This window comes from Rhipicephalus microplus, chromosome X (assembly GCF_043290135.1).
Source record: "Rhipicephalus microplus isolate Deutch F79 chromosome X, USDA_Rmic, whole genome shotgun sequence".
Classification (NCBI taxonomy): domain Eukaryota; kingdom Metazoa; phylum Arthropoda; class Arachnida; order Ixodida; family Ixodidae; genus Rhipicephalus; species Rhipicephalus microplus.
In genome coordinates, this window is record NC_134710.1 from 405,612,605 (window position 1) to 405,625,556 (window position 12,952).

The window sequence follows — 12,952 nt, forward strand, 5'->3', positions numbered from 1 at the left end:
GGCAGAGGTGGAGGCAAAGAGTGCCAAAACAAGAACTTGGCTAGAAATCCCCTTAAGAATCACAGTGCCACCTACTCCCACTCTAAGCATGGAAGAAAACCACTGCTTATTCTGCAAATAATTTGTTTTATTTACAATGGTGAACTGCAGTTATATAGTGTAACAATTATGATCACTGTACAGATGTGACTCCAGGCTCTATATAAATATTAGCTATCTTGGGGTACTTCATGGACTTTTTAGTGTCCATGTAACCAGTTTTCGGTCAAATCACGTCATTGGGTGATCTGAAGAGCCCCAGGCTGCTGTGCTATGCAGCGAACTGGATTCAAAGTCAACCACTGAACCAACAAGGGTCACAGGGTTTTTACCAATGCATGAAGCAAACAAGATAAAGTTTAAGATAAGATGGAGTCTTAAGTGGTGTAACCTAATTGAAAAACAAATTCTACTGTTTTGACACGTAGACAGGTCTTCACTGGACTAAATAACACAAGTCAGTGGTCAAAACATCGACATAAGGCATGTAAAAACACTCGTTTTTGTTTTTCACACTTGCATTTTCATCACAAATCTCTACTAACCAACAAAATGTTCTTCTAGTATAAATACATTAAAAATCGCTATCCATTGCCTGTGAATTCTTGTTTAATTAAATGTAAACTTTGCTCCATGCTAGCTTCGACAAATTTAAAGGCTCCTAATTAATTGATATGTGGGGTTTAACGTTCCAAAACTACCATATGATTATGAGAGACACCATAGTGGAGGGCTTCGAATATTTCAACCACCTGGGGTTCTTTAACGTGCGCCCAAATCTGAGCACACGGGCCTACAACATTTCCGCCTCCATCGGAAATGCAGCCGCCGCAGCCGGGATTTGATCCCGCGACCTGCGGGTCGCGGGATCAAATACCATCGCGGCGGGACAAGTTAAAGGCTCCTGTATGCTCATTCATTATAATTGTTTACAGTTGTATATGCAATTGTGTTTCAATTCGTATCTGTAATTGTATCTCCTAACATACATGTCCAACTGCTTAACCCTTGGGATTGTCAGTATATTTATATAAACAATAATTCCTACGCAGTGGAGACCCTACTCATCAAGCAGAGCCTCAACCAGTTCTGTCACATCTATCCTTCACCTTGGCAAGTACAATGTTACCTGGACTTGATGACTAACGGCAAAAATCGAAGGACCCTTAAGCTTTGCCTTTAAGAGTAGAACGCGATAGCGATATTTTGTCCCTAGTGCATACATCAACCACTCGGTGCATACTTTTAACGCTATAGCACTAAAAAGCTCATTTTGCAGAAATTTCGGTGTCGGTGTCACTCGTTGTGAGCAAAAAATCATCTTGTGCATGACGGAAAAATTGAGAAATATGTAAATAAAAAAAATCATAAAACATTCTGGGTCTGAGGAAGGATCAAACCTGGGTCGTCCGAGTGGCAAGCAAGTGCTCTATCGCAGAGCAACGCGTCTGCCTGAAAATGCAGTGAAAGTAACTTGCGTGCTTTACAAACACGTGTCCTGTATACTTGCTTCCCAATGCAACATGTAATATAGCAATAATAGCCCCGCCGCGGTGGTCTAGTGGCTAAGGTACTCGGCTGCTGACCCGCAGGTCGCAGGATCAAATCCCGGCTGCGGCGGCTGCATTTCCGATGGAGGCGGCAATGTTGTAGGCCCGTGTGCTCAGATTTGGGTGCACGTTAAAGAACCCCAGGTGGTCAAAATTTCCGGAGCCCTCCACTACGGCGTCTCTCATAATCATATGGTGGTTTTGGGACGTTAAACACTACATATCAATCAAATCAATATAGCAATAATAATGCTTAGTACAAGTGTACATTGCGATCGGCTGTCACAATACACAATTATTATGAATTCACGATTTAAAGTGGGCCACCCACTACAAAAAAGCACGCAAGTTACCTGCACGTTCTTCTTTTAGGCTACGTAGTGGGTGCATAGCAAGTCTGAAAAGATTTTACGAGCACAATTACTCTAGGTTTAAAGCGTGCTATCCATTACACATAATGCAGCCATACGTGAAAGCTTTGCTCCCACAAGCTATTTTGAACTCGGTATGCACTAGGGACAGGATATTGCTATTGCATTCAACTCTTAAAGGCGAAGCTTAAGGATACCCTAATTTTTTATTGGGTGATGTTACTCAAGAAGTTTAAATTGTGGATTACTACAATGTAATCGATAAAGTTTCAAGTGACTTGTGCCAGTGAAGCTTTCATATATGGCTGCATTATGTGCAATGGATAGCAGGTTTTAAACCACGAGCCATTATGCACGTGAAATTCTTTCGAACTTGCTATGCACCCACAACGTGGTATTAAAGGAATACGTGCAGTAACGTGTGCGTCTTTTGTAGTGGGTGGCCCACTTTAAACCACGAATTCATAATGATGGTGTGTTGTGACGATTGCAATGTGATGATGATGATGGTCGATTTTAGTGGCGCATGGGCAACTCAGGCCAAAGAGCGCCAAACACACGGTTTTTGGTCGATTTGATTATAAAAAGCCTACTCGAGGTAGCAAAAATAAAAGAAGAGTGCATAGGGCTTAAACTTATGTGTAGTGACTATGTGTGATGAGTTAAAACGGGCTAAGCCTATAGGTTTTACAAAGTCATGCAGTGTCGGCAACAGTCCTTGTTAGGACAAGTAGTGCGTGCTGCATGACATTTGATAAAAAGGTCTCAGCGGTTCCCTCAGGATTGAGAGGAGGTTGAGATTAGTGAGAATTTGTTATGTAGGAAGCCTACACTAGCTAAGAACTTTAAAACCACTTTTTGGGGAAACATGGGATCGTCACCAAGAAAAAAATTGTGGGTGAGACGGAATGTGGCATTTGTAGAGCTTTGTGAAGTGACGCAGTCTTTCTGGTTCAAGGTACAGACAGATAATTAGAGCATGAATGACAGACAGCGCATCATCACATTTTGCACAATGCGGTGCTGGAGAGTTGTTTAAAAGGTGCGAGTGTATTGCACGAGTATGAACGATCCTGAGTCTGTATAGTGCAACCTCTTGGTGCCTGTTGTTTTTCAGTCACATATCTTCCTATTCTTGGCTTTACTAAGTGCAGTTTGTTTGCATTTGCTGTGTTCCATTCCTCTTGCCATTGTCTACGCATTCGGGTTCTGATAAGTGGTCTCAGGTCCTCATACGGGATGGTGTCTACGTCAACTGATGGGCGGAGTGCAGCTGACTTCGCAAGTCTGTCTGCTATTTTGCCAGCTATGTTACAGTGTCCCGGAATCCAGCATAGCGTGATTTTGAGCTTAGATTTGTAGGCTGGCATGATGCATTTTAGAAAAGCATTAATAACTTAAGTAACTGGGTTTTTGAGTATCTTAGTGGAGGACAGCACAGTCACTGCACTGAGAGAATCTGTGTATATGATGAAGGCTGGTTCTTTCTCCTTTAAAATGTGCCTTACAGCTTAAAGTATGCCATAGCATTCTGGAGTAAATATGCTGATATGTCTGTTCATGGTTCTAGATTCAGAGAACATGGGACCATGTGCCGCACATGCGTGTGCGGACAACTTGGAGACATCAGTACAATACTCAGCACACCTGTATTTGGCCTGCAAGTACATGAAGTGTTGATCGATTGCGACTGGGAGGACATGCTTTCCTACCTCTAGTAATGACAAGTTACAATTGATAGCCCGCATTTCCCACGACACCACAGTGTCCTTGCGAGAGCTTAGCTGAAGATTGGAGACCGGTATGTGCAGATTTTCAAAGTGTGAGGCCACGCTGAGGCAATACGACGGCGTAGCTGATGGTCGCCTCAAGAATAGGTGGGCGTTTGATGTATCCTCAATAGCGCACGAGCTGGGTGGTCTACATGGGAAAGCACCTTGGCGGCATACGTGACACTTGTGAACTGACGTCTTCGTTCTCGTGACCATTGGTCTGTCTCAACATACAGGCTGGCTGTTGGGCTGGTTTGGAAAGCACCGCTGCCCAGCTGAAGCCCAAGGTGGTGCACTGGGTCAAGCATCCTCAATGCAGATCTTGACGCTGACTCTTAAACCACCGAGCCATAATCGATATGTGATAGCACTACATTTCTGAGAAGGATCAGTAGACAGTCACGGTCTGTGCCCCATGACTAATCCGGGAGATTCTTGAGCAGGTTTAAGGCTTTCAAGCATTTAAGTCATAGCTGCTTGATATGTGTAACAAAGCTGAGCTTTTCGTCAACCACAACACCTAGAAATTTGTGATCTCTTTTAGTAGCTATGGTTTGTCCATTCATTAAAATGTTGGGGGATGGCCTTATGCCACGTAGTTTTGAATAGAGTAGGCAAACAGTCTTATCACAGTTAAACTTGAAACTATTTTTGTCTGCCCAGCTTGTACTGCAATGTACGCTTGTACCAAGCATTATTACCGCAATATTACATGTTGCATAGGGAAGCATGTATACAGGACACGTATTTGTAAAGCACGCAAGTTACTTTCACTGCATTTTCAGGCAGACGCGTGGCTCTGCAATAGAACACCTGCTTGCCACGCAGACGACCCAGGTTCGATCCTTCCTCAGACCCAAAATTATTTATGATTTATTTTATTTGCATCTTTCTAGATTTTCCAGTAAGGCACAGGACGATTTTCTTTTACTTACAATTAACGATGCTCATACTGACACCAATGCCGCGCAATTTCTGCAAAACGAGCTCTTTAACGCTATTGCGTTAAAAGGCACCAAACTTCAGCTACACGCAAATCTCTGTATAACCAATTCGTATATAACGAAACAAGAGACCAATAGCTTTACCATAAATACAGTGGTACAAATAATTGTTTATAACAACTATAACGAAGTATTTTGTGATTGATTGATATGTGGGGTTTAACGTCCAAAAACCACCATATCATTATGAAAGATGCGGTAGTGGAGGGCTCTAGTAATTTTGACGGCCTGGGGTACTTTACCGTGCACCCGAATCTGAGCACACGAGCCTACGGCATTTCCGCCTCTATCGGAAATGCAGCCGCGGCAGTCGGGATTCGATCCCACGACCTGCGGGTCAGCAGCCGAGTACCTTAGCCATTAGAGCACCGCGGCGGGGCTGAATTATTTTTGTGGCAAATGCGACTTTGTTATCATGAAGTTTTAATGTATAATATAGCTGTTGTCCCTTGTCATCACTTCTCTCTTTAAGCACTATTTCAAAGTATGCTGTTGCATAAAAAAATGTGGCAAGAAAGCACTGATGCCTCCATAAATAAGCACTTAATTCAATCTGTTCATTTTTTCACAAGATGCCTCCATAAATAAGCACTTAATTCAATCTGTTCATTTTTTCACAAGGTTACTTTTTTAAATCCCAGTACATTGAAGCTACTTCCTCTGCTGCTTCGTGTGCAACACATGGGCAAACAGTTTTCATGTACATCATCCTATCAGTAAGTAAAGGAAGAACAGGCAATGCAGTGAGCACCTTTGGGCAAAAAGAATATTGCCACTTAATTCAAGGTGAAACTGAAAGTACGTTCCAAATTTGTTTCCTCCTTCACTACCACTCCAATAAACCCATAAAGCAAATGGCTTTCAAAAACATTCAATATTTCAGCAATGCAAGCATGGATCACAAACAATCTTTTTCTTCCCCAGACTTCCTTCGGAAAGTTGAGGGAGGGGAAGCACTACAAAAGCTATTAGAATTTGCAAATTGGACTGCCTGTGGTGCAGCACAATGGTTATATTGAAGCTTTCCTTCAGTTCTGTACTGCAGTGGAGTCTACGCACCCTAGGGCACAGTGATACATGTACGACTACAGCTGTCCCCCTCGCACTAGCATAAAGTAAAATGACTGCCTGGGCATGCAGGCACTGTATCGGGAGCAAATTGTCAGCCAAGCAGTTGCCTACTACCTCGTTTATCGACACCCATACATAATCATAATATCAGTAATCATGGACAGTCTGCAACCAATCAGGCTTTCAGAACAAATAGAAAATTGACACTTCTTCAAGTTACATTTTTTTCCTCTCACTAACCACAGCATAGAAACTATGAAGTTTATGTAAAACATCGTGGATTTAAATAAAGCATCCCTGTGTGTGAAAGTTTCTTCAACAGCATTGCAGTATACTGTTATGCTAAACGCAAAACAATTCAGCTTTGCTTTAAACGTGGCTTGGCCCATAATGTTGCCGACAACTGCTGAACTATAGCTTGCCCAGAAATGAAGGTTTTATAAAAACTCTCGATTCTCTTGCAACCCTTTGCATGCGCGTGTGTGTGTGAACATGACCTTGAGCGAAAAGCCTGAGTGTGGAACAAAATGTCGCGGCAGCCACCTGTGAGCCTCGCGGATCAAGGCACACAAGGACATAGCGCGTCACGTGCTACGCGACGTGAGTAAGCAGAAAAAGAGTGTTCTACGCACACCCCCCCATGGCTGCAATTGGCTCTAACATTACCAGTTTCAAGTGCAAAGATATACCCAATGAAGTGGACAGGGGGATTACCACTGCCATAGCTCATTGATAGAGCGTTATACATGTAATTCGAAGGTTGCAAGTTCAACCCCTGTTGGTGGCATGTGATCTCTTTGTCCACTTTCTTCACATTTTTATCACAATTACTACAAATAACATCCCCTATACTTTCTTTAGCATTATTGTCTATTAGCTCTCATAATTGTGTCTAACAAAGAGAAACGAGCCCTTAAAATTCCCATTCTTTCCTTTGTTAAAACAAACATCCCTAAAAACCTTGCATCTGAAAGAAAATTGTTGAAGCTTTGTCGTTTGTGGCAACTGGCACAGCCTGGCGAGCACCAACACAGAACCGTATGGCCAAAGCATGTTTGGCAACAGAAATGGTGTCAATGTTAGCGACGAGAATAATGACCTGCGATCTGCAGCATGCAAGATTCCCCATGACAATTAAAAAGCTAAGGCGTGCAATGTATAGTACGCATGTATTGCAACAGGACAATTTAGGGCTAAGTAGCGCACACACTTTCACTTCTAGCATTTTCAGTTTGGGTAGTATTGGTGTAATTTCGACTCTAACGCTTATATCAGAGCCAACTTTAGGGAGGAGATTCGTCGCAACATGGCATGGAGCAATCACAAGTACCAGTCATTGTACTAAAAAACTGTATGTCGCATTTGAGTATCCCAGTACTGTACAAAAGAATACATTCAATGCAAAGCACAGCCAATCAGCACTTGTGTGCTGCATAACTGCTGACAAGTTAGTGCAACCTTAACAAATTCTACAAAACACAAAAATGCCTACAAAATTTACACACGATTTCTTGTTTGTTGAATTTTTCTAGTTTCAGTTTTGTATTTTCATCGAAACATCAGCATCCTTATGTAGCAGTTTTGCCCTTACACATGCTTTTCCAGCATGTGTTTTTTGCTGCTTTAATAATGTACTTTAATTAATATAATTGATTTAATAAATTGTTTGGCACTTGTAATCTTGTATCTCTCAAGTGTCTCTATTCGCTACAACACAGGGCTTGACAACCAGCTTCCCTTTCCTCCACCACACTAGAATGTTGTGCACTTCAAAAATGTAAAAAAATGTCACTTGCATCTCAAGCCACTTCATAATGATTTGTGCCTACAACCGGGTAGCAAGTCGATGCCCACATCCTTTTTATCCGGCACTTACACTTTAGCGCATTTCATCTGAAGTTGAATGGACGAAAGCAACAACAGTTATGCTGGTTTCATTCATTCATTATACTGAGGCAATTCACTACAGACTATGACTAGAACAAGCTTGGCATGCACGCCTTCATGACGCCCGTAGTTATAATACTACGGGCGTCATGAACATTTGCAGTGATCGCGCGATCAGCTTGTAAAACACAGATGTGAACAATTGATGCATGTATACTTCGGTCGTCCGAGGGCATTACACCTCATTCAATGCTAAACAACGTGGTCGACGTTAATAACTACAGGTGTTTCCTCGAAAGCGCGGCACGAACTGCGAGGCAGAGTACACCGTTAAATCGACTGTTTAGTGTGAATAAGGTGTAAACGTGATTCACCGAGTACGTTTAGACATTAGCGTTCAGTCAGTGACAGTGTCGATACTACACGGTATCAGTGGTGTGAGCCGATTTTACAGAGCGACCGAACTGCCGACTAGGGCATGCATAATATTAAAATCACGATGGCTTAAGCTAAAGTAACCAACTTTGAAAAGAGTTGTAAACGAGCGAGATCATTAAGAAAACGCACAATTTTCGAGGTGCATAACAAGTGAGTCACCCGATCGCTAAAGTGACATGGACAGGCGAGCTGTATGTACGATATGGAGCAAAAGCAAAATCACAAACTTGTCAAGCACATCTCACCCAGAGCCATTAATGACGAAAACGCTGTGGATCATGGTGGCTGGGGAGGTAACCTCACCCAACCCGACGATGAAAAGTTTTTTTTTTCTTTTCGTTGCAGTTTCTGCGATAGATAACAGCGGCTATAACATGGCACGCGGACTCAGCTGACAAGACGACCTGCGACTAGAGAAAGGGCGAAACACCAGCGGCGCAACAAATTGGTGGATTCGCACTAATTGATACCCTAAGAAAGGAGCTAGCCTAAGCTTGGTTGTGAACAATGCATGCTGAACATAACGAGCAGCTGACTGATGAACGCCTCCCCGCTGACACTTGCCGACGCGGCATGGGAAAACTGCCGACAGGAAAACGTGTGGCGCGACCAACGCTTTAATATTAAGTACGTGCCAAGCTTGTGCTCACTGCTTGCTTTTTTTTGTAGTGGTTGTTAAATTATGTATGGAAGAAAATTTTTATGGAGAAAGAGAAGTGTTTACCCAAGATTCAGACAAATTGAGTCACAGTGTTTTTACTATGTTTATACCTAACTAACAGTTTGTTCGGTTTAATATTAACTAAAATGACAATCAATGACAATTTTAAGTTTTTTTCGTAAATTAAAAGTATTTGGTGGTCAATTTAGGCGTAAAACTTTGTCTCAAGTTGGCATCACTGCGCACCAGGTTTTTTTTTTTTTTTAGGTTTTTGGTCGCAGACATAAAACGCGGTACGTTCGTAAGCTAAGTGTGGTGTTTAAGAGCCCGTGCCAAGTGTGCCATGTAGTTCCGTGCGTGGAGGAAACTTTTCGTGTGAGTAGTATAACAGCCGTGACACCACCTTGCTCCATCAGCCGACGAGAGCTTCCAAAGGCGACCCCGACGGTCTTCTAAATCTGTGTCTTGTTGGACATCCTCATTGCGCAGTTCTTGTCCCACCAAATAGGCCCGAGGTTTAAAATAGCCGCGATAGTTTCGAAGAAAGCTGCACCCTAAAGCATGGCTGCTTCAGAGACACCGACCCGTAACAGACTCAAGATGCAGGCGAGGTATGCGATTCAGTTCGCGCTGCTACATGTTTTACTGGCGGTGATCTTCATCAAGTACTTCGCGAGTCGTCTGTTAGTTAGTATGATACTCTTGGCGCCTGAGCATTATCATTAAAAAATATTTAAATATGGAGTTATTTTAAATTAGGTGTGTGCCCAAAGGGTTTGCGTGTGACTCATGCTCCGTGGCAACAAACGCAAGTGATTGCGTAAACAAGGCTGTGAGGCCCTATTTCTAAAAATTTCCCGCCTGTCTTTCATGTCCTTCTTTTGTTAAACAGTGCATGCAGGTCATGATCGACGTGAGCACTGCTAGGTACTTGATTATTAGCATATTCCAACACCACTGGCATAGCCAAGGAAGCCCCCCCTCCCGAAATTTTTAAATTTTGCATGTGTATATATACACTCGTATGTAGAAACTCATGTACAAACAAATAAAGTGTAGTTGAACCCCCCTACAACACACAGAAAAAAAATTTTGACTGTGCTGCTGTTCAACAGTGTAATGGTATTGATGTTACATGTGTGCAATAATGAAGTTCAGTATATTGTGGCACTGACAATTTTAGTAGAAGCTACTCACAATTTGCCGCACCTGTTCGCAAAAGTTGCAGTGCTGTCTTGTTTTTGCTAATGCTGACTTCATTACCGAATTGTTACTAAGGGACATATATGTAGCAGTAAATTCAGAACACAACAGGTTATTACAACAGTGCTGTTGCTTCAACAGATTTTAGAGAAAAATAATCTGAACTGTGTGAAAGCTTGGCAGGCTTAATTTTTAACTCTGTACATGACAGCTTTCACGCATGTTTTTTTTTTAATGATTCTGCTCAACAGTTTACGTGTTTAGTGACTGCCATTTTTTTCATTATTAAGAAATGTGTAATAAATAACACCATAAATAACCAGTAATCTCAGTGATAAACCATAATCTCTGTAATTTGAGATTCAATAACAATCTGTAGTTGTACAGGGTGTCTCAAGAAATGTGTCCAAAAAGTGCCCAAAACTAAGAGAAATTAAATATTCCCCCACAGTTTCCGTACGTACTTTTTCTGTAGCGAAAAAGTAGATATGGAAGCTATGAGGAAATTTTTGCATTATGTAACCAGCATGAGGGGGAAATTTTTCACCAATCAGCAAATCTTTCTTTCACAATACCAAAATCTCCACTCTTATCATGAGAAGATGCTTGGTAAGTGAACAGGGGGCAGAAGAAAATGTAGCTGGCCACACCATCTTGAAATTTCTGTACCAATTTCTGTGATGTCATGGATTTTGATGGCAGCTACTGAAGCCTGCTTAGTTCCTTATCAGTAAAGTTGAACATTGGCTTTTTATTGATATAATATTTAAGGAGATGATAGCACACAAGCATGGTGCCGGCTACTCCTTAGCCATTGAATGAAAGTTGAATACATTGCCTTCTTAGAGGACCAGAGATTTAACATTCCAAGTTTCATTGAATATGAGCGAATGTCGCCAGAATCCAAAAAATACTCTTTGCTATCTGTTACCTCATGCGCAGAGATTTTGGCGTGAAATTTGAAAATGAAACGCCCTTGATTTTGTTCGCTAGTGAAAAGCCTATGACGGTGAAATTTGTGACGTCAGTGTTTTCAGAATACAATTAATTTATGTAAGTAGATTCATTGTTCCACTTTAGTGTTCCTTTAAAGGAGCCTTGCAACACTTTTTCAGTATGGTCAGAAAACGCTGCCGATTAGTACTAGTCAAGGCTCCCGAGAACATGCGAGCTACCGGGACCAGTGCAAGATGCCACCATGTGTTCGCGCGTGCACTCATGATCACACTTGAAAGGAAGCTACGTCTGCCATGTGTTTGCAGAAAAAAATGGCAAAAAAACTACTCAAGTTGATGATGCGCACTGAAGAAGGGATGCACCTTCTTGTCCCTCTGATGGAGACGAAATTGTTTGACGCCAGTGTGCTTAGATTTAGGTGCACGTTAAAGAACCCAGGCGGTCGAAATTTCCGGAGCTCTTCTCTACGGCGTCTCTCATAATCATATTGTGGTTTCAACCTCAGATATTAATATATACTTCTTGCTCAATTGTCATCATCCTCCCTGTGTAGCTCTCAGCGCACTCGCTGCATGCCACAAGTTCCTGTAAGTCCACTCGTTCTTGACAAATTTTAAAGATTTTTACAGCATGTGTCTCGTGAAGCATCATGCACTAATGGTGAAACTATTCTATTATAACTGTTGCAAGGCACCTTTAAGAAGACATAAATTAAGGCAGTGATTGAGAACATTGAAGTAACTTTTCTAGTTGGTGGAGACACACAATCGAGTTCAATAGGAGGATTGAACTCTTTCATATCAAGAACCCATTGCCTCTTTGAAAATTCGAAAAAGAGGCCTTTGGTAATCATTGTGGACAGAGATTACTCGTAAAACGAAAGCAGAAATGCTGATGAGTGCAAATAGCAGACGACCGAAATGATGCCAGTGTTTATGACAACCATTGCAGTGGTGGTAATCATTCGCTCATTGACATATGTGCACTGTACGGGCTGTAATAACAATTGCAACCCGCGCACTCAGAAAGCAAAGTTGATCGATGGCTGATATAACAATTGTTACTCATTCAGGATGTCTCGTAAGAGTGTGGCACTTGTGCTGTTTCACGTTCTGGCTTTTGTTTTGCCGGCAAAAATATCAAATTTCATCACTCTATTGAAATTACCAACTGCCAACAGTGCCTTTTGGAAATCTCAAGGCAGTAATGGGCTTTGTATGGCGAGGCCTTCAATCCCTATCTTTCATGAAGCTTCAGGGCATGCGACCTTTGCCTAGTGAAGATGTCGTGTAATGTTTCATCATTGCGCAGATTTTGCTTTTAGCAAAGTGCTGCTGAAACGGCTGAAGGCAGCACAGAAAAATGAGGTGAATTCTAACATTTGACCCGACTGCCCGTCTCCACTAATTAAAAAGTTAAATTAATTTTATTACTGCTGAAAAGTAAATTGTGATGGCAGGGAGCAAGGTTTCTACTATCCTTATTTTCTCAGATTTTCAGACATTTATTGAAACACCTGGTATAGATGCTTCAGTGGTGAAGTTGCATTTCATTGACTCAGTAGTGACTGGGCTAAGTGGCCTCTTTAACCCTTTCACAGCCATGAAAAAAAGAAAATTGTACAAAATTTTTTGGCTTGTGTCTTTTTTAAAATTTTTGGTCAGCTTGTAGAGCTTTTTCTTTGAATCAAATGGCACCATTATTTCAAATCAGCTAGGTTCCTTTAGTTCCTGAATTGTGTAAAGGAAAAGATTAGCCTGATGAAGACTTTACTGCATGACGCGATTGTTATCATATTTCTCAGATGAGATGACGTCGCCTTTCGTTTACGTATAGAACTACGGAGCTGTAGTCTGATGAGGAGTCTTCAAGATAAGTTCTTTTATGGGGTGCTTTCATTCCTTTTTCGTGAGCACACATATGCACTCAGAGGCAGAAATATAATGAAAGGCAAGACACAGATGGTAAAGCGTGAACTCATTTGTCTATAAAGTGTCAG

At 41.8% G+C, this 12,952-nt stretch overlaps 2 protein-coding genes across 10 annotated transcripts in view; one reads left to right on the forward strand and one right to left on the reverse strand.

The window, feature by feature from the left end:
- Window positions 1-8,727, reverse strand: part of cm (AP-3 complex subunit carmine) — a 117,985-nt gene extending 109,258 nt beyond the window's left edge. For 2 of the 5 annotated variants that reach the window (XM_075880202.1, XM_075880205.1), the window contains exon 1: window positions 8,378-8,726. In XM_075880202.1, coding sequence (XP_075736317.1) covers window positions 8,378-8,412 — 35 coding nt within the window. In that variant the 5' untranslated portion in view covers window positions 8,413-8,726. Of the gene's footprint in view, window positions 1-7,603; window positions 7,701-8,377 lie in introns of all 5 variants that reach the window. The other 3 variants (XM_075880203.1, XM_075880204.1, XM_037413237.2) reach the window with 3 other exon arrangements.
- Window positions 8,656-12,952, forward strand: part of LOC119160956 (DNA repair protein SWI5 homolog) — a 36,845-nt gene continuing 32,548 nt past the window's right edge. For 4 of the 5 annotated variants that reach the window (XM_075880210.1, XM_075880213.1, XM_075880208.1 and 1 more), the window contains exon 1: window positions 8,656-8,759. In XM_075880210.1, the coding sequence (XP_075736325.1) occupies window positions 8,671-8,759 (89 nt within the window). In that variant the 5' untranslated portion in view covers window positions 8,656-8,670. Of the gene's footprint in view, window positions 8,760-9,053; window positions 9,405-12,952 lie in introns of those variants that run through there. The other variant, XM_075880211.1, reaches the window with a different exon arrangement.